The sequence below is a fragment of the Passer domesticus genome, chromosome 9, assembly GCF_036417665.1.
Source record: "Passer domesticus isolate bPasDom1 chromosome 9, bPasDom1.hap1, whole genome shotgun sequence".
NCBI classification, from domain to species: Eukaryota; Metazoa; Chordata; class Aves; order Passeriformes; family Passeridae; genus Passer; species Passer domesticus.
In genome coordinates this window covers 38,613,540-38,635,406 of record NC_087482.1, presented here as the reverse complement: position 1 = coordinate 38,635,406, position 21,867 = coordinate 38,613,540, and the positions used below count along the sequence as shown (strand labels likewise).

Below are 21,867 nucleotides of genomic sequence, written 5' to 3'. Positions count from 1 at the left end.
ATGTAGAAATTGCAGGATAAAAAAAAAAAATTACCCAGCCCAGTAAACAAAGTCACTTATCTACCGGAGTAGGTGCAAGATAGGCATAAGCAGGATCCCTCCTTCCAGAAGGTGAATTTCCTATGAAATGGACTCACTGCACTGTTTACCCATGCACAGAACTACAGGGGATCACCAGGGGGAATGAGGCTGCTCCCCACACTACTTTGGGTTTGAAATCACATTTCAAGGGATGCAATTGCTTCCGGAACTTCTTGTGAGATTGTGTGATTTCTTCATCCCAAATTGTTAATTCCACAGAGCAGCTGTTATCAGGAATGCAGTGAGCCCCCAAAACCCCCTTGCCTGCTTTAAAACTGCAAATGTCCAGGGCACAGGCACAACCTGAGAGGCTGCACCTGAGCAAATTTAGAGCTGCAGTATCCTGTGCTGTACATTCTGAAGAGATGGAAATCAAAGTCCTTTGTAAAACTAATAATTTTGAGTAAAATATTCACCTGTAGGAATATGGATTAGCCATTGCCATGGCAACCTGTACACATTCTTCAGTTAAACAATGAATTACAGAGTATTAGTCCTACACCTTAAAAGAGCAAGGCCCAGCATTTCATTCTTTAAGGTTAACACAAGTGAGTCACAGCTTGGAATATCTGTGTGGAACTGGAACAGTTGCTGTGTAACCGTTGAATTTCTCTTTCCAGCTAAGAAGTTGAAGGGGGTAATACATATCTGACATTAGAACCTGCTACCCCATAAGGCTTGTGATGTTTTTGGTGGAAACCTAAGGATTGTTTTCTTTAGTGTTCATTCATAATCTAATTTTTTTCCCCTCCATATTGAAGAATATTGTTTCTGGGGTTGGTTTTAGAATGTCCATCTCTGGTCAAAGCCATGGCTGAAATGATCAGGTGTTTACCACAGTCCCACTGTTGTCTCGAGGTCAGAGTTGACTCTTGGAGATCTCCCTTCCAGCCAACATCTTCTAAACAGCATAGGAGTTCTAATAGAATGAGCTACTCCTTCTCTCTACACCTTTAGTTTTCTGATCTTCTGATGCTGGGGGAAGAGGAAAATGCACTCTTTAGCTGGTTACATTGCTGTCAGAAAGAGAAAATAGCTAAGTCAAGTTTGAAGGCAAGGGGTTTTTTTATTATTTTAAATAAACATTTTCTAAATTAGTGAAAGAAAATGAGAAAATTTCCAGGGAAATCCCTTGCTAGGTATCACATCTGTCAGTTCATGTCAGGCTGGAATAATTTTCATCAGCCTCAATCAGCAGTTTTGTTCAAAACTCAATTGTAGTATTTGCTAAAGACAAATACAATTATTTTAGGGCATATCTCAAACTTTGATCAAGTACCAAATATTTTGCTGTTGAAACTGTAATGTCACAACTTATATCAACAATGAACTAGTTAAATAAAAAGCTAAAAAAAAAGTCTGAAATGATGCACAACAGTGTGAAAATCTCTGGAGACCTTCTGTAAGCAAAGTGAAACAGAAATCACTACCCTTGCAAGTACTGATAACACACAGAGATGTTTGTCTTCATCACTAGCTGAGAATGTGGCATATCACTATGTAAATTTGATTTGAGTCCTAATTAAATATTTAAAAGATGTTGGCTTTCTGTTACCTTTTTGAGAAGATGGCATATTCTAGGCAGAAAACCTTCTGGCTTCTTATTCCTATATATTTGTTATATTATGAAATATTTGTTCACAAAGTAAAATGAATTTGGTGTTGATTTGAGCAAAAAATGTCTGCTAATTACTCTCTGAAGACAGCTATTTTAGCTGGAATATAACAGGTTTTACTTCTCTTGGGGATGTTTAAGAGCACTGATCATACATAAATGATATTAATGAAATGGGAGTATTCTTTTCTTAAGGGTTTGTGCAAGTAGTCTCTGGGAAATCTATTTTTTCATATTTTGTATTAACAAAATTAGTTTGAGTTTGAATACATTATACTATTTTAGTACTTGAGTTCTAGAAAACTTTCTGAGCTGCAGGATCTGGGTCTAGTCTTCTATTTCTGGGTGTAATTTTTGTGGATTTTAAGGAGCAACTCAGATGTCAGCAGAATGAAGTCAGGCCTGGGAACTCCCCATGCTCCTGCAGTCTGCTGGCGTGGTCAGGTGGCAGAGCTGTTTGTGCAGGGCTCTTGCTGGGAGGGCTCTGCTCTCCCGGGCACTCACATGGTATCCATTGCCTTCAGTGTGGTTGTGCAGTCTGGAGCAGGAGTTGTCACCAGAAAAGCACCATCACCTGCTTCTGCAAGTGCAGGGGGGATTTTTTGGATAAGGAAGAAGGCACTGGAGAGCTTGCTGGGGAGATGCTATTACTCTGGGATTCCCAAGTGCAGTTCTATCTTAATTTCTGCCTGATTTACTTCCACGGGAACTAGCAAAGGGAACATGTCAGCTGTTGTTGTTAAAAATTAAAATTTAATGCCTAGGATTAAAATTAAAAGGACAGTGCCCTGATGAGTTTTCCCTTCCCAAATTTCTTATGGCAGTGCACAGTAAGTGTGAACAGAAGTAACACTTGGATCATTCTAAGCAACTGAAGAGGAAATTCAGTGGAAGCCCTGCTAAATTTACCAAGCCTAGGCACGAGTGGTATTTTATTTTTCTAATTAATTTTTTTTAAACCAAGATTTCTTTCATCAGCACTTGTGCATGGAAATCAGAGATTCACAATGAGATTATAATTCATTCTTTTTTTATATAAATGTTACATGTATAAACTTCATGAAGAGAACATTATTAAGAATGCAAAAGCAAGTGGGCACAAGAAGAGAGTGTTAAGACCAGCATTGCAACAGAAATTCAACTTCTCTTATGCATATATATTCTGATGAAGTAATCAGAATTATCTAAGACACATGATATTTTCCAGAAAACTTCTTCCTTGCTTAGTGCACAAGATGGACAGTGCTCAATTAATGATAAGCTATTTGAGGTGTTGTTTTATCCTGAGTGTTTGATATGTGGCCCTAAGCCTTATTTCCAGCACATTGTTCAGCCCTGCTCAGATGTCAGAATTATTAATTTCCTCATAGGCTTTTCTGTGCTGCTCATCACTACTGTATCCAAGTGCTACACAGGTTTTAAATTAAATTTATCTCCACAAAGCCCCAGTGAGGGATGTGGTATTATCTCTGTTTTACAGATGGGGAGCTGACAGAGATTAAGGTCAGAAAAATTCACCAAATTTGGATGTACGTTTTAGAACATAAGATTGGATTGTAGCGCCCTTCAGATCATCCAGGATGTTTTGTGTTCAGAAAACACCACTTGCTACTTCAGCATCAGGCGTGTTCTTCTTGTGCCTGGATAACTTCCCCCGGACCTCAAGGCTGCAAACTGAACGTTTTCATGGCTCTACTTATCACTAAAGAAAACTTTGTATTTGATATCATGGGCAGTATCACACAGGAACTCGGAGCTTTCTCTGAAATAGGCAGAACTTCAGTGAATCACCTGCAGAAATGAGGCACTAGGGCTTGCTGAAAACTCTAATATGGCTTTATTATTAAAGACTGTTCCTTAAGGCTTGCATGTAAATTGGCTTTACAAAAGCCATCTGAATTCTCATCCTTGTCAATTTGGTCATTTGATTTTTGCAATGAAGAAAGATTAATTTGGAATATTGAAATTTGTGATCCAGTTAATTTGGGGAATGACTATTAATTGAGAAACCATATTGCCTCAAAGATGGTACTATCTTCTCTGTGATAAACATGAAGAGGATCTTTCCAAATGAACTTTCATTTATTTTCATTGTATACTCAGATTTCTTACCTCTGTGAAGATATTCTACATACCAGAAGATTTGTGAGCAAGTCTAGTAAAGTACTGTTTCTCTATTTGGGAAAACTTTAATTGGTGATTTTTATGTGTAGTGTCCACATTTTGTATACTGAGTACATTTACATTATTTTCCTTGCATTTTCTCCACTGGAAGTTTATGCTAGTTTTTGCTTTAGGCATGCGGATTGCTTATAGAGTAGCATAGAGAATTCAAGGTAAGCCCTTTGTTCTCCACAATTCTTTAAAAGCAGCAGCATAGATTTGTACCGTGGCTAAACACAGAGATTTGTGAGTATTTTTGTTAATTTTTGAGCATTTTGGTAGCACTAATTTGACCAGGGAAAAAAGATTTCACTGTATCATTTTGTGCTCCTTAAAGTCTATCTGTGCTTTGTTTTCTTATCTGTTAGATTCCTGTTTCTTTAAATTTCCCCAAAGCTCTATGAAATCTTTAACTGGCAATGATTAGAGAAGTGAAATGTTTCTTACATTCATCAAGAAAGGTACCAGGATAGTGGCTGGTATGATAGAATTATGTAGAGAGTTAGAGTGTGTATGGAGTTGGAGAGTTTTTTCCTGGCTATGAAGTGCACTCAGGGAAGCCAAAATGTCTCTTATAACAGCACAAGAAAATTAATTTTTCAGTAGTTTCAAAGTCTCTTTTGTTTACAGTTGTATTCATTTCCAGACTGCTGAGAGCTAGCTATTCCCAGAGCTTTATGGTATTGCTGTGGCATTACTTACAGAACAACTGCTTGCTATTGAGGAAAAAAATGAAAGTTAGTGAGAACTTCACTTGACTAAGTACGATTTCCTACTGGGCAGCTTGGGTAGTACATGTGTATTGTGCAAATCACCTTTTAAATAATAAATTGCATCCATTATTTAAGAAGTGCAATGGTAGTCCAAAGTTTTCATTGGAAATAAACCATTTATGCCTACCTCCTATAAAATATGCTAGTACTGGGGCAGTCAGGACTGTGGTTGCGGGGTAGTGGCACTGAGCTGGCAGCGGCACTGAGCTGGCAGCCCAATTTATGAGTTACCTATCCAGGGGAGTCAGAGGAATTCAGAAATAAATCAGTTTCAGCTTTGACAAATTCTTGGAGCTACAGAGGGGACCCTGATTGAGGTCTCTGCCAGTTTGCCATACTTCAGCCTAAACATTTATCCTGCAGATTGCAGATTAAGATTTAATCATGTCTATAGATTTCTAATTACTCATGAGTATCTAATTAGAAACCTTGGCTGGCAAGGAGCTCCAAAGACCTTTCAGTAAATCGTACAAAAAATTTGTTCCCCAATTAGTTGCAGAATTAGTGGCACCCAATGCTTGTTTAAAATGTTAGCAAGTTTACAGAAAAATGAGAACATAATACTCTCAGCTATTCCAATCCACCATGTGACTGTAAATGTTTTTTAATCTTGAAAAGTTAAAGTAGGAACATTAAAACATTTTTTGTTGATGCCTGAAGTGATACAATATAGGAAAGCGAGCCAAAAATACAGCAGAAACATACAAAACTATTTGCTTGGTTTATAGCTTGATTATGTGACTCATGCAGTTCTCTATGGTGAGTCTAGGTTAAAAAATAATCATATAGATTGTTTTCTAAAAAGGAAAAAACATGAAGAATCATATGATAGTTACAGATAGATGAAAATGCATATTTTCAGGACATTTGGCAATTATAAAGTAAAAAGCAATGAGGAGAATGAAGTACAGATACAGTGAAATGTGTAATCATTAGATGAATAAGACAATGAAAATAATACATCTGTAAAAATAATGAGCACTTAATTTCCTATGTTTATGTAATTTTTAAGTGTTTCTTAATCTTTTACCAAGGACAATGCAGGCTAGCATATTGAAAATAGGTTTAGGCTCTATATCACATTTGGTTTTGGTTTCTCTGTATTTCTGCTTCTAGTATTACAGTGGAGAAAATGCTTTATTACATCAGTGATTTTGAAATTTGACCTTAAGAATATTGACAAGATCATCTTTGACTTCTCTTACTTCTGTAAATCAATCAAAGGCGTTGGTGGACTTGTCTTAAGGCCTGATTCTGAAAGCAACCTAGTGAAGCCAAAAAAAAGTGTTTAATAGATTTTAGTGGTTAATTTGCTAAGAGCACCTGTCTAGTGGGAAAAGATTCCTGAAGAGCAACTTGAGGTAACCCCAAAGTTAAGAAGAGCAACTTGAAGTAACCCCAGATGTAACCCCAAATTTCTCTGGCTTAGTTTGATACTGGAATAAATCTAATGCTTGTACGTATTACATAACAGGAGCTGCAAGCCACTTTCTCTCAGCAGAAAATACCTTCTGAAAAGAAGTCATATTCAGTAAATAGTTGTATTTTAATATAACTGTTTTCTGCTACCAGATATGAAACTTCTCACAAAAATATCATGTAAGACCGCCTGTATTTACCTACATTTTTTTAAGTCATAGTATTCAGAATTAATCTGACCAAAAATCTGTAAGTAGGTTCCTGTCAAGCTTTAATGCTGGTTTGACAGAGTGTTTCCTTTTCCAAAATTTCCTTATTCTTTCAGTTGATTGGCAACCCAACAATCATTCAACACAACCTTGTTCAGCAAGTGCTCTGTACAAAAATACAGAAAGCTCTGATTTCTGCCACAGGTTTCTTTAAGATAGAGAAGTGACCAGAAAGCAGGCATGGTATTTGCCATTTTTCAAACATATGGTCAAGTAAAGAGAATTGGGGAAATTTGGGGAAAGTCAAAGGGAAAACCTGTGCAGAGGGCGAAAGTTAAACCTAGGAAAGTGTTCTTTGCATGCAGCCCACAATTTGACTGGTTTAAAGGAATCAGAAATAGTAAGAACATGTCACACCAGGTTGCATTTTTCCAGTGAGTATAGTACAGACTTTTTCAAAAAATCTGTCATATTTCAGCATTAAAGCAGCACTTCTACTTTGTGTAAATACATAATTAGATATGTATGTGTACCATGGTAGCTCTGTAATTACACTGTACAGTCCTAACAGTTCACTTTTTGGCCAGTGGCCCTGACCTGCTTTGCATGGTGGGAGCCTCTCTTTCCTCCCTGCTGCTCCCCAGGGTGCAGCCCAGGCCTGGCAGCTCTCCACATGGATAACCCTGGGAATCCTGCTGGAATCACCTGCCTGGGATGCACTCAGGGCCGTGGCAGAGGCCTCTCATTCTGTGGGGGACCAAAGGAGGCGTAGAAAGATGTGGACATAAATCCTTTGAAATGATGCTTCATTAATTCCAGTGTTTGTGAAACAATCTGGTTTAAGTGGTTTCATTTTGGAGAGCACTCACATGTGTAAAGTGATGAAATGAGAACTAATGGGATTTGTCTTAAAGATTCCAATGCATAGAAATAAACATAAATGCACTGTACATAAATGTGAAGGACCCACTATCTAGTCTTATTAGCTATATATAAATGTTAATATGGCAATAAATTTTCATTAAATGTCTATTTTAATTTATATGCCCGAGGAATTGTTAGACTAAGTATGGTGCCTGCATTTTCCTCTGAATATTTGTGTCACATTTATTAATTCAGCAAGCTGAAATGCTTGCAGAAATACTTAAGTCTCCCGGGAATTGCTCTAAATATAATAAATTCAAATTCATAGTATTACCAAATAGCCATGGTCTAATAATAATAAGTTTGCATTCAGAATGAAATTCTGGGCAAAAGGACAAAAGAATAAAATACAGGAAATAAATCTTTAAAGGTGTTTACTGGTTCAGGAGAGCTTTTGGAAGTGATGTAGCTGATTTTTCAGGGAAGAAATGATAAAATTCTGGACTGTATCTGGAAACTCATCATCCAGCATTTCTGGCTCATACTACACTTCTTTTTGCCTGGACTTGTGCTGGCTCTGAGTTGTGTGGACCAGCCTTTTGCCGTAGCACACCCTGTGCTCTCTCTCTCCCTCTCTCTCTGATTGTGCTTTGGTTTATAACACCATAAAGGTTTGGGAAGAGCCATTACTCTCTTCTCCCAGTGGAATTCTTTGCTCCCTGAATCTTTTCACTTAACTCCCTGCAGCTTGTCTTCTGCAGCTCTCTTGGCCCCATCTCTGCTGTCCAACACTATAGATGTCCAAACTGCATTCACACAGAGGAAATAGGAAGCCACTTCAGGGGAAGGCTTAGTCTTGGTGTGTATTTCTAAAGCCTGTAAAGTGGCTTTATGTTTTGCAATATAAGTAATAATAATAATGATAAAAGATAGAATAGCTTTTTCCTCACTCCACATTTTTAAAGCCACCTTTTTTTTTTCCACTGAAGGGTTCAGGAAAGAACATTCCTTGTTGTTCCATCATGTCTGCTCTCTTAATCTGTAGCTTCAAAAGGAATGAGCTTCCTCCCCCATCCCTCCTTTTGCTGGGGTAGAGTTTTCCTTACATTTATACATCTCAAGAGATGTCACAATTTTTTATTGCTCCTCTACCATGTAATGTAGCCCTAGGTAGCCACACTAGGGAAAAAGGATTTTCATGGTGTAATTTCTACCATTTAATACATACTGTAAAGCATTTTCTTAATTTTTTCCTTTTCTGCCTTTCACCTCTCTGCTCAAAAAAAAGGGGCATGATTGATATTAATATTTTTCCCTAATAAAAATGTATTTTCCCTTGATCTTAGTGTTGGTAATACATTATTCAGTGTTCCTTCTTAATAAAAGCCATTGGTTGTTCCATTACTCACAGCAGTTATTACAACACTAAAGGTCTCGTTCATCAGAATGACTTGCAGAGGCAAAATCAAACCCCTGAGTTCTCTATGCATCAGGATAATAGCTGTGGTACATGGAAGTTGTTAAAAAATGGAAATATAATGTGCTTCTTTGTTTTGTTTTGCCTTTCTTTTTGTTTTCTCCTCCCCCTCTCTAGAAGATTAGCACTAAAGAAGGATTTGTGAACATAATTTATTTTATTGTATATGTGTGGCTTTGTATATATTTTGTTCTTTTGGTAGAAGCTGTTGAGAGTGAATGGTTGATTTTGATTGAATTTATCCTGTTTCACAAAACATCTTCCTTAAAATCACAGAGATAGTCCATGGATTTTGAGTTGTTCATAATTACCAGATTTGTCTTTCAATTCCTGCTGAATTTTTGTTGGATAATGATAGAAGGAGGTGTAATCTTAGATAACCTCTGCTAATATGAGGAAAAATGGGCACAGTTTTTGAGCAGAGAAGATTGTGAGAAGTTCTAGATCAAGTCTTGGGACTGGAATTCTTTTGAAAGACAACTTCTATAACATTGTGGTGCATTGAGTTCCTGCATTCTGGCATAAAATGGACATAAACCTACTGCTAGTTAATGGAAGACAACAATCTTCTTTCATGCTCGTAATTGTAAAAGGTTTTTTAAAAAAGTAAAGTTGCAGGTCTAGCTAGGACGTCAAAACAACAACAACAAAGTGATATTTGGAAACAAAACCTCATATTTGAAGTTGGCTGTTACCTCAGCACAGAGGCAAACAAGGGCTTCCAGTGCCAGACTGATTTTCTCAGCATGGTTAAATGGTGTATGAATCATCTTCTGAGGCACACAGTGTACACATGGACACTTGAAGAATGTCGAGCCTGTTTAGTGCTTTCACGACTCTTCTAAACTCTCATTTTTCTACAAGTTTAATGTATTATACAACTCTTTTGCCTCTACAAACCTTTTCATTTATTGTTTATAACTTTGCACTCTTTACCTGAATTATAAGAAAAAACCAAGTTGGCCTAATTTGTATTCCAAAACGCTTGCTGTAGAAATGAATTTGACAACTACGTCTACGTCATTTAAAAATATTTATGCCCTCTCCATGTATTATGGATGTTATATCGCCTTTGATGTCTAGCTCGGTTCTGCATTTGCTGATTAACTTGTCAAAGTTGCAATTGCTTTACTGTGTTGCTGCAGGGTTGCTCAGTTGCTTTTAGGTGTCTGCATTGTTCTTGGTCAACAGGGTTCTGGGTATCTGAAGTTTGAGTCATTTTTTGGAGTGGTTGTGAGGATTTTGGGAGCAGGGGAGAGGTCTTTAAAAATTTGTTTTGATGATGGACCGAAAATTGGAAAACAAAACTGAGGACATACTTATGTACATGTTTCCTGTGTGTACCCACACATTGCCTGACAGGTGCAGTAGACAGGATGTGTAATGCCAGAAGAGGGATAATTTTGAGAAGTAAGTGAGAAGTAAGTGTGTATGCTAGGACAGAAAAAAATTAGAATGCTAGTATTTTATTTGACCTGTAGCTTTTAAATAGGTTATAGTCTTTGTTTGAATTTTGTGTGTTTTCTGCTTTAGATAAGTTGATGGAACAGATGAACTGGTTGCACAAAGTATTTTGAGACAGGTTTGGGGGCAACGCAGCTTTCCTGTCAGGAGCCAAACGTGAAGATGTACATCAGCTCACTGGTGATGGGCAGAATGGAGAAAAAGAGAAAGCCTTGTACAGCATTGGCCAGAACATTGGTGTCTTATCAGCACTGATTTGGTTACAGAACCAAACTGTAGGACCATAATGGCTTTTGTGAACAAAAGCCCATCCCAGTCAGACCCAGTATAACTGGGAACTATCTGGTTTTTATCAGGACCTCAGAGCTCCCTCAGATCACTGCTCATCACGCTGTCCACATCCTGTAGTGTGCTCAGGGGTGGTGCTGCAGCCCAGGGAGCTTTGTGCAGTCTCCTCCTTGGGCCCACTGCTGCCACCCAAAAGCCACAGCCAGGCAGGGGAAGGGACAGTTCTCATGAGGGTCACAGTCACGCCCTAGGAAAACCCACTGTAACAGCAACATTGGGATTTTCAGGGATGAGACTCTGAGATCAGAATAGAAAATCCTATCCCAGAGGGGCTGGGAAACACTGCTGCAGCTCAGGGGAAAGGGAGCAGAGCTGCAAGGCAAAGGCTGTGGGATTGCAGATGGATGTCTGTGGCATCGCACATGGGAAGGTGCTGAGGTGCTATGCAACAGGCCACAGTCTATTTTCATTGTAAGTGTAGATAATTTAGCTTGATTGACCGTGCTAAGAAAATGGCTATATATTTAAACAGTAATAATTTTGATGTTTTCTTCCCTGCTAGATTAAGCAGGGGAAGCCACGTGTAGTGGATTCGAGTCCATCATAATCTGTCTGTGATGGGAGGAATCGGTCCTTGTCAACGCCACAGGATTGGTTACATGCATCACATTTAATGGGCTTGCTGTTCAGCAGCTTCTGTGGGTGGTGAAATGAAAAATAATCCACACAAGCTTTTCCCTTCAATGTCGTGTAGAGCATTAAATACCATTCCCATGGAGAGAATCTAGGCTATGGCTGTCAAAGATACAGGAGAACCTTTTCTAGTTTTGTAATTCTTCTTGGCTTTTTCAGAACAGAAATGGCATAGTATGTGATGTTTCAGCTCACTGAGAGGGAGAACAGTTTTTAATTAGAGGCCATTTTCTGGAACTGGAAGAACACAAAATACGTAGTTAAATTTTGTGCAAGAGTGGGAGTGAAGGGTGCTGAGAGATAAAGCTGTTCTAGGGACATAGAGCCAGTAGAAAAACTAAGTGATTTGAGAATAAAATAATTTATTTCTATTAGTGTTTTTAGATATTTCTTGATGAAAATGTCAAATCCTGGCTGCTAACAACAAGCACATTTATTGCTAGGTGCTTGAGTTAAATAAGTAATATTCTGGCTTGTGTGGATTTCATCCTTACAAAGTGGCAGTGAGAGGAGAGAATAAGTAAAAAATACCAAAACATGGAAAGAGGGAAGGTGGCCTGCAGTGCAGGTCTTCATTGCACATTACTTCTTGATATGGTGCAAAATTCAGATGTCTGAGTAGGACTATCACTTTCTCCATAACCAAACCTTTGAAAGGGAACAATGCCAAATATGAATTTAAGCATATAGGTATTTTGTTCCCTTAACTACACTGAGTAACACAAGTTTTCATATCTTGATGAATTAAAAAAAAAAAAAAATTAGTATTTTTGTAAGACCTTATAGAAAATTAGAAAGGAGGAAGTTTTGTTTTGCCACATAAATTTGCAGTGTTTTTACAGTGAAATTGAGTATTGGAATCAGGCCTGTCAAAATTTTGAAGAAGTGATGTTAATATGGTAAAATAAACTTTAAAATTTAAGAATACTCCTGGGAGTGTTTCTAAAACAGTCCTTTCTATTAGCACAGAGAGATAATGGTATTGTAATTGGTTTCCTTTAATGCACACATTTAAGTTAGCAGCCCATTTTGCATTCTCATCTTCTCCCTTTACAGCCAGATGTGCAGCTTTCCTAAAACAGTGCTCAGGGGATTCTCAGCAAAAGCCTTGAGCTTGGTTCCCAGCAGGTGCTGATCTCAACACCTTGTTCTAAGGAGGAGTAATTGTATTTTAAAAAAAAAAAGGGGGGTTTTGGAGTACCAACACCATCTCAATTAAGCATCCAATGGGGAGGTGTGTGGCAGCAGGAAGAGAACATTAAAGAGCTGCTGCCATCACTTCTTGTAGTCAGCAAACTTCCAGCACTTTTCCAGGTCTCTGGTTTTAGCTATGACCTGTAACAAGCAGACACCCATCTTGATGTCCTGTGGGCCTGTTTTTAGGTGAATTTACCTTCTGTCCAGAAGAGAACTTATTTTCTCTTCAGAGTTCTCACTGTGTATTTGTCACAAATGATTCTACAGTTTATGCTGTTTAAAAACTGAAGTTCAAAACAAAGCCCCTAACCCTGAAACTGAATAAATCTGGAAAAGTGAGACATGTACAGATTTCTTCTCACAAAATACATTTAATATACGAGCAGTGCTTATACAGACTGGGGAAATGCCATATGCCTGTGATACCTTTTTCTTGGATCTAAACTTAAGAGCCAGGCACGGTTAAGGGATAAAGGGTTTTTATTTTGGTATTTCTTATGGTGCAACATTTGGCCAAGATGGAATGCACCAAAATGCACATTCACAGTAGAACCTGCATACAAGTTTATAGTCCTTGCAAATTACTATATTCAACAAAAATGCCCCAATGAGAGGCTTGAATGAATAGTGTGATATCTTCCTATCCCAATGTATTCCTTTCTAGATGTGCTTAATTTTAGTTTACAGGATGTATTCTAGAGGGGACCTTGGTTTCTCAAGATAGCATAAGGCTTTCTGGCCTCCAGCTGCAAGGCCTTTAGGGTGTTTGATCTCCTGGCCTAACAGAATTTTAGGACTATGCTAAGTTATCAGCCTGAAGGAGAATACATAAAAGGTATATAAAAGAAAAGGCAAAAAATCATCATGGCATCTCCTACTGAAGTTTTACAAAACTATAAAAATGTTTGAAAACATTTCAGTGTATCTCAATATTTTTTTTTTATTTTAGCAATCTGTTTTTTCAGGCTGTAATGTAGATTTCCAGTGTATTTTTTAATTTTTTTTTCTTTTCCTAGTATGGTTTATACAGATTTGAGGTCTGTTGTGGCTGTAAAATTAGTCTACTTGCTGTGTTAGCCTTTAATACTGTATTCCCACCTACAACTGCAGTAACACAGCTTGAAGGGAATGTAATTAGGAAAATGAGGCAGATGAAATAGGCAATGTAATGTATATCTGCAATATGAAGAAGAGTAAATACACTTTTCATCTGAATAGTCAGAATAGAAACTGTGTTAAACTGGGCTGAAATTTAATCAGAAATGGATTTGTTTCATTTTCTAACATTACTGTGTAATTGTCCTCCTTATCACTGGGGATTAGAAAGGCTACCATCATTAAAGGAGAAACATCTTTTACCAATTATGTGTTGTTTCTAGTTTGTATGGCACTGACCTCCTCTTTATGTGAAAAATAGAAATCCCTGGAGGAACAGCCTTAGTGTGGTCATTCCAGTCTGGGATTTGGGAAGCCTTGTGCACACACTGTTTGCATCTCATGACCTGTGCTCACACACCTGTGCTCATTGGTTCCTGCTGCTTTACAGACCGTGCAAGCAATAAGTGGTAGAGTTCAGGTGACTAAAATCTTGCTCTGCCAGTAGCAGTTTCCTGCCTGGCAGCACTCTGGAATATTCCAGCCTTGCTGTAGTGTGTGGCTGCACAGTCGTGGATATTTCACTTGTACCCATTACTTATTTCCCTAATGCATTTTTTAGCATTTGTGTTGGTTCTGAGCACAGATGATTGTACTGTGCAGAAAAACACAGAGGATCACTAGGGCAGAAGGCAGCTGAAGTAATATGTAATAGATAATGAATAATTGTTTAAGAAAAAGTCTCCCATAATCCCTTTGCAGAATTGGAGAGAGTGGCACTGGGAAGTCTGCAATATTACACAGCACAACCAGTACAACTGACACATTAGTTTGAAACACATTTATTTAGTCTGAATCAAGAGATAGAAATACATTATTCAGATACATTTTTGCATAGTAAACAAACACAAAGGGTTTTATACATGCTTTAATTCTATGCATGAGATTTTTTAATGTTCTAATAATTCTGGATCAACCTACTTGGGCTGTAATGTGATTCTTCAAAGTATTGCAAGGAGAGGTACAACATTAGTGCTTTTACTTTGCTGATTTTTCTAGGTATTCTAAAAACAAGACAGGTAGTTAAATAAGTAAATATCATGTGGTAGGTGCATGATGAAAACACAGTACAGGCAACCTAATGTCACCAATCTTATTTCACTACTTTTTGCTGGTTTTTGCTTATGGCAGCAATCAGCCAGAGGACTTCTCCAGTTGATTACCAAATCTCAGCTTCTCTCCCTCTTTAAGTCAAATTTAAAATCATCATATTTTATATTTAACATTTGTGATTTTGAAGCCTTGTTTCTGTGCTTAAGTCTGTCCTGTGCCTCTGGACAGTACCTTTATTTATCAGTGTCCTGGAAGGCAGAACATCAGTAGTACTTTGATTTTTTATCCATACCATTGCCAAGTGCAAAGGCAGGTGCTACATTTGATTTTCCAGCTTCTGGAGACACCAGCTTACCATTTCATCACTGGAGGGTAGTCCTGGCTATGGAATGTGTTTCTCTCCTTTTTCAGAAGCATTTCCTTCATTGCAAAGAGAACCATGTCTCTTTACTGAATTGTGTGAAAACATTATTGCATGTTTTAATCGGAATGAAAAACCCCCATGGGGGGTTGTTGATGGCCTGCTTAAGAGAAATGAGGCAGATTGATTGAAGTTCCTAATAGTTATTTTTTCAAGCATCAGCACAAGATAGCAGGTGTGTTCTCTACTAAGCAATTCTTCTAGTAGCTAAAGAGACTTGTTTTTTGTATGTTGTCAACTTTCAAGTTTAATATATGCTAAGGGACACATCTCAGACACTTAATCTTCTGTTGTCTTTATGTGGAAAAGGATGTAGAGCCTTTTTAAATCTTTGAAACAGGCATAGTTAAAATCTCTACTCTTCCATGGTCTGTTCAAGCATTTCCTTTCATCTGTGATTTTCAAAAAAACCCACAAGACACGGTGCCTGCTTGGAAAATGTTTATTACATGAAAATGTAGTAATCTTATTTGTTACTGTATCTTATAGTAAGATTTATACATGTTTTTCTGGAGTAAACCTTGATTAGATGTATCTGCTGCCCTCAAGTTCTTCTGTGGAATCAGACCCTTACAAAGCCAGAAGTTCCTTTAGAACAAGTATTCCTCAAAGACATTTTCAAAGTGTGTGCACTTAGAGGGGGTTGTTATGTGTAGTTTTCTCATGGGAGCAGGTGCAAGTGTGCAGGTACAGAGTTTGTGGTGATTGGGAGTGGGGCTGGCCCAGCCTCATCCCCAGTGGGTGCAGCTGTGAGCAGCATTGGCAGCAATGAGCCATGGAGTGCCCAACCACCAAAGGGAACAGAGGGCACACGGGCAGTGCATGAATGTGAGGGGTGTGAAAGGTTCTCCTGAAGAACAAGGAGGGCAGATGCTTGCAGCCTTCTCATGAGGTATGGTGTTGCTCTGTGTGGATGAATGCTTAAAGCCTTCTGGAACTGTGTGGTGATACTCTGTATATTGTGGCCATCTCAACTGTGATATATGCTGTGGCACAAGTGGGATGATAAATCAGAATAAGTCTCTTCGATGAAGAACCAAGTTTAGGTCTTACTGTATGCAGTAATCTTGCAAGAAAAGAACTGCAACAGAAGACCCTCCATGGCTCTAGCAGAGATTTCCCTGTCTCAGGCAACATATGAAACTGAATTTCCTGATTAGTCACTTGGTTCAAGCTGCGTAATGTGAGCATAATCCTTCCGATGTGTCTGAAGTATTGTCACATGAAATTTGTCTTTTCTTCATTTTTCACCCTGCAGTACCTTGGATATTTCTGATTGAATTAAATACTTTAAATACTCTAGGGCTTAAAGACCTAAAATAGACACAGCTGAGACTGTGCTGTATCTATTTAAGAGGGATTTTCATTCTTGTCACAAAGAGAGAAAATTTTAGTGAATGAAAATGGAATTCTTTGACTTTCTATAAGAGAAAAATGTGGTAGTGATCATCTTTACATTCCAGTTGCTCAAGCTAGAGAATGTGGATGGAAAATGGCTAAATAAACTTTCTTCAATTTGCCAGTATTCTCCAGTTGAGGTATTTAATGGAGAGATTAAGAAATTGTGGTTTATTTCATAAGTCCTGTGTGCACTGATTTGCATTATGGCAGAAAAACATGTGAAATCCTATTTGTGCTTTTTGAAGAACATATGATCCAAATGATTACAATGCAGGACAAATGGAAACGGGAGGGAGAAATTGCCTTCCCTCGAATTTTGTAGCCCAGCCAAGATGATGAGAGAAGACTTTAAGAATTTATATGTAAAGTTTTTGCTTTGGAAAGAAGTCTTTTTCACCACTCCTTCAAAGACATGATCATTTTAAGGAAGATGTATCAACCATTCCAAGACACCCAATGCTTTGATGAGCCCAGGAGGCGCTTTCTGCTAGAACCTGCATAGACAGGTTGTTGTTTTATTCCTACTGCTTGGAAAGGCAGAGTCAGTCCTTTAATTACCTTAACAATTGTCTCTTTCAGGCCCTGAAGATCATCCCTGACCATGCTGAGATTCGGCCAGCACCTCATCAAGCCCTCGGTGGTGTTCCTGAGGACAGAGCTGTGCTTTGCTCTGGTGAACCGCAGGCCGGTGGTGCCAGGACGTATCCTTTCCATGCTGCTGCTCTCCTGGGAAAAAGCAGGACGCCCTCAGGGAACTTGGAAGGCCAGGTAGGATGTGACATGGGTTTATTCCAAATCCAGGCAGTGATGCTTGATCAGAAGATGCTTGAGCAGTGTTGCAGAACTGCTGAAAACAGTTGCTTAGCAACTGTGACCTTCGAGGTGAGTTTCTATTGACCTTTTCACCACAGAAGATATATAAACAACCAGGTGCTACTAAAAGCATTTTAAAGTCTATTGGAGGTGGTGCTGTTTAAATTCCATATTATGCTAAATAAGACATCCTGCTTCCCTTTTAATAATGTCACTTATTTTTAGATATGGTAACTTGTTTATGGAGGATTTTCAACTTTTCCTGGCTAAATGTACACTATTTGTCAAATGACAGTAGAACCCTGTATGAAGACTTTGAAGACTTTTTTTTTTTGGGTGGGGACAGATTGCTTTGATTAATTTAGGTGGGAATGGATTAAATAAACCATCTGTATAGTGCACACATTTCATGATGAAAATATGAAGCATCATGGTGTAAGTAAAATTATTGAGTTTGAAATTGTATTGTAACTTGATTATACAAGATGCTCAATGTACCTATTTAATGTATTTTGTAGTGTAGTGGGTTATTTTCCCGTCAAAATTCTGCTGCTCTGTAACTTGTGCTGATTTTAGTGGCTGAAAGTGCAATTTTACAGAAGTAATCAAGACTGATCTCTTCTTCCATAGATGTTCATGATCAAAATTTAGTAGGAGCTCTGGCAAAGAATGACTGTGTTGGGGAAAAAAAGGAAGTTGTCTGGAGTTTATTGAAAGTTTTCTTGTTAGTATTGTATTTTTATGTTGTTTCTTTCATAACTTAAAATCAAGTGAATTTTAGTATATATTTTTTTAACCCAAAAATTTATTTCCTCTGAAATATGGAACCTTTCTTTCCTCCCATCACTTCTGTAGATTATAATTGTTCAATACTGAACTTTTCGCTCCACATGTTTTGAATGGTGTTTGTGTGTACCAGAAGTCATTCTTCATAAAAACCTTAAAGGTGTTACTGTCTCACCAATATACTTTAATGAATTAAATTAACAGTTTTTCTGATCTTCGAGTTTCTGAAATTCCTGATGTAAATCCAAGGTGATTTACAGACCCGTCATAACAAAAACCATTTCAAAGGTATATAAAGACAGTGTCACATTGGTCACTGTGTGATGCAGGGCCTGCAAGTACCTGAGCATTTGCTGTATGCATTGTGTGGATCAGAGAGTAAATAAACTCTTGTCTGTTCTGTGAGTGCAGGATTTAAAAACAATATTTGACTTTTTTTAAAATTAATCACTTAAGTGAACAATTGCATCTGTTGTTAAAAATAGAGTATTTCAGATGAAGCATTCTTGTTTTAGAGTTTTGTGAACACCTAGTAATGACAAGTTAAGGAGCCTATAAAACTTAATTATTACAAGCTTCTTTTCTTCTTAAATAATTAAAGATTATAAACTCTTGTTGTATAATTATTGCTGACTTTTGGCAGATACATTTATTTGCTAAGGGTTTAGCTTTGTTATCCCATAATGAGTATTGCAGTGTATTTTATAGTGTCACATTGTTTTAATAGCTTGTGTTGTAATATATAATGTAGTCTTTGTTTCTCCATTGAATAAATGTTCAGGTAATAAAAACCCAACCCTTTTCCTTTCTCATTACAGTAAGGAGAAATTAGGAGAGATCTTGATGTAAAGGCTAGAATACAGTATGTAAAATAGAGCAATTTGCAGTTGTAAGCCTTTTAAAGTGTCTGTATAATGCAGCATTCATCTTGAGACCTGGCAGTAAGAAGTGTATTTTCTTTGTTTTATTGCAATAATTTTATCTGCCTTGTCTTTGGCACATATGTGACATTTTTTTTTTCAGTAGAAAATAAAATATTAATGTATGTGAATTAGAGAGACAAAGGAAATCAGTATGAAAGCCAGATCACTCCAGGTGGTGGCTTTAATTAACTAGTAAGATTGAAGTTTTATCTTGAAACAGAACATAGGGTTGGAATTATGAATTTGCAGTAATAGTTTTAAAATAAAACTATTTTCTGGGAGAAAGTCTGTCACAGTGGCCTTATGGAGTTCAGTGTGACTTGAGCAATGCCAAAGCAGGCTTGTTCACTTAACACATTGCAAGGTTTTGTTTTGTTTATTTTGAGCTGCCAATCCTGTGAATTTATCTTGAGATTTGAAAGTCAAATTGTGTTAACAGTCCAAAATCAGGTAGAGTAAGAGTACAGTATTTATGGTGAGGAAAGGGTTCTCCTGTTCCTGGGTAGAGGTGCCTCATTTTTCCCATTAGACTTCTGCCCAATGGGTGCACCAAGTTCACAGACGCAGAAACCTGTTTGTATTGGGATCCCTTCAAGTGATTACTGCAGATTCTTGGTTAGGAAGGTGCTGGGTTCTTATTATTGAGTGCGGGATATCCAACATTAAACTGGAGTCTTCAGTGTGCAAGCTACAATGTGCACATGTGTGGGACAGTAGGAAACATTGACCTCTTCTGGCACAAGGTGACAGAGGAGAGCTGCAGGTGGTCAGGGTGCAGGATTAGTGCCTGTTCCCCTCAGGATATCCAGTCCCTTTGCTGTCACCTAGCAGGCAAAGACTCAGAGGTGTTGGACCACAGGCTGTCTGGAGACATTGTCACTTAACACCTGTAATAATAAGGGGTCTGTATCTGCTCTGCTCTTGCCTTCTCCTTGTCTGATATCAGAGCAGAAGGCACGTGGCATTGGGGACAGTGTTGATTAATGAGATCCTGGGTTTTGGGCTGTACTTTTATGATGACTTTCTAGCGTGTCACGGAGCCAAGAGTCTGGGTGGGAACACAAATACTGTATTCAGTGCACATCTGGGCTGTAAGCTTGGGAGTGGGGAGGATGTAGATGGGTATTCTGGAAGCTTGCTGGGATAAACTTATACAGGTACCCATTCCCTTTTTTACAAGGGTCCTTGTTTCCTCTCTGTTCTGTCAGCTCACTGCTTTGCAGAGGGTGATTGTGAAAAGCAGTCACTTGTGGCTCCCTTGAACAGCTCTGTGGTTGTTTTGGAGGAGGCAGCTATTCAATAGCTGGAGCAGTGCAGGGATGTGTCTATAGTCAGCAAATGCATTGTTTCTGTCACACAAAAGGCACAAGATGAACTGAATCAGCTCATGCAAGCAGCATGAGCTCAGCTTCTCCTTGGCTTCTTGCTTGAATTACTTCATTCAGAAGCTTGCTGCTACCATAGAGCAGAACTGTGGTGCTGTTTGAAACAAATTCCATCTACTCTTCGGCATGGACCTTTTGTGCTTTAATATAGTAACAAATACCTTGTGAATGACCTACCAGTTTATTGATATTTTCTCAGCCCTTCACCAGAGCTTTACATGATTTTGCTCAGATCTTCAATAAATATGTAGTGGTTTTTATCACTGCCTTTCTCATGGTGTTGTGCAGGGTACTTGTTTTCATCTTGTGTTAAATATGAAAAATGAATTTCAACATTAGCAGAATCCATTTGGGGACTAGAACTTTTTATTATAAATAAAATTATTCATTAGTTATGTCCATTTTTTTTCGGTAGACAAGGTATTGATCTTTAGATTTGTGTTCAGGATGCCATAAGAACTAGCACAAAAGGAACACAGCAACATTTGTAAATTGATTGAATGCAGTATGTAATGACAGAGACAAACAGCAGATCTATGGCAATACTATATTATACAAAGCATTTTTCAGCAGTTTATTGAATTGGTTATTAAAAAGAACAGTCTTTCTAGCTGGGAACAGCAAGCTGAGGGTTATTGGGACCAAGTAATTTTATAGAAATTTGTGGACACTTTGGCTCCCTTACTAAGGGCATATGTATGTGTGTAATAAATTAGAATAAACACTTTACCACAACTTTTCATATGGGATTGATTATGAAAAGGTTTTTTTCCATCTAAAAAACCCGAACAAAACAGAAAGAAAAAAGGAAGACTGTTTAACTGTTATATACTGAATTTCACTGGACTATTTTGTACTGTTCTTTTCATAGATATCTAAGCTTTCCCACCAGAAAGTATTCTGTTTGTGGGGTATAGACCATGTATAAACCCCAAAGCATATGACATTTTCTGGCACCTTCATCACTCCATGGAGATAATGGTCATTATTTGTTGCCGAGGCCGTGTGCTGTTCTGTGAGTTACTGCCGCTTGTTCCTGTTATTAACGAGCAGAGAAAACATTAGCTGAACCAGATGCTCCCTTCAAAGGCCTGCTCGCACCCCGAGCTGCAGTGTAATTGGTCTGCTGCAGGGGTGGGACGGGATCCAGGGTCAGGCAATGTGAGAGCAGCATCTGCTCTGCTGCACAGTTTGTCTGGCTGGGAGCTCCCTGTCATCTGCTGTCACAGCGGCTGTACTGCTTCAGACTGATGTGCTCTCTAGTGCCACAAATGTTTTCCTAATGCTTTCCTTAAAAGTTTTGCAGTTAAAAAGAAACGATCTTTTAGAATTATTGTTGATGCTTAATATATTTTCAAAGTAATTTTCATTTAGTTACAGACCTGACAGAGTTTCCACTGAAGATAGCACTCTAGAAAGAACAGTAGCATTCTCTCACAAGTTTGGTTGAAAACCATGGTATTTATCTTGTACATGAAATTTTAATTCTTCATAAACGTACAGAATTACTGTTATGATTTTATTTGTACATTACACATTTATCATATCTCTGTTTATTCTCTATAAGTATGAATTTTATGGGTTTCAGCTTAAATAAGTGTTAATATTTACCATAAAACTACGACTAAGAAAATAAAATTCAGTTATATTGAGAATATATGTTTATATCTACATATTCCAATGATGT

General features: G+C 37.9%; 1 protein-coding gene across 4 annotated transcripts in view; it reads left to right on the top strand.

Annotated features, from left to right (window-relative positions):
* FHIT (fragile histidine triad diadenosine triphosphatase) overlaps nucleotides 1-21,867 on the top strand; it is a 517,045-nt gene that overhangs the window by 113,541 nt on the left and 381,637 nt on the right. For all 4 annotated transcript variants that reach the window (XM_064432894.1, XM_064432897.1, XM_064432896.1 and 1 more), the window contains one exon: nucleotides 16,853-16,974. In XM_064432894.1, the coding sequence (XP_064288964.1) occupies nucleotides 16,875-16,974 (100 nt within the window). In that variant the 5' untranslated portion in view covers nucleotides 16,853-16,874. The remainder of the gene's footprint in view (nucleotides 1-16,852; nucleotides 16,975-21,867) is intronic.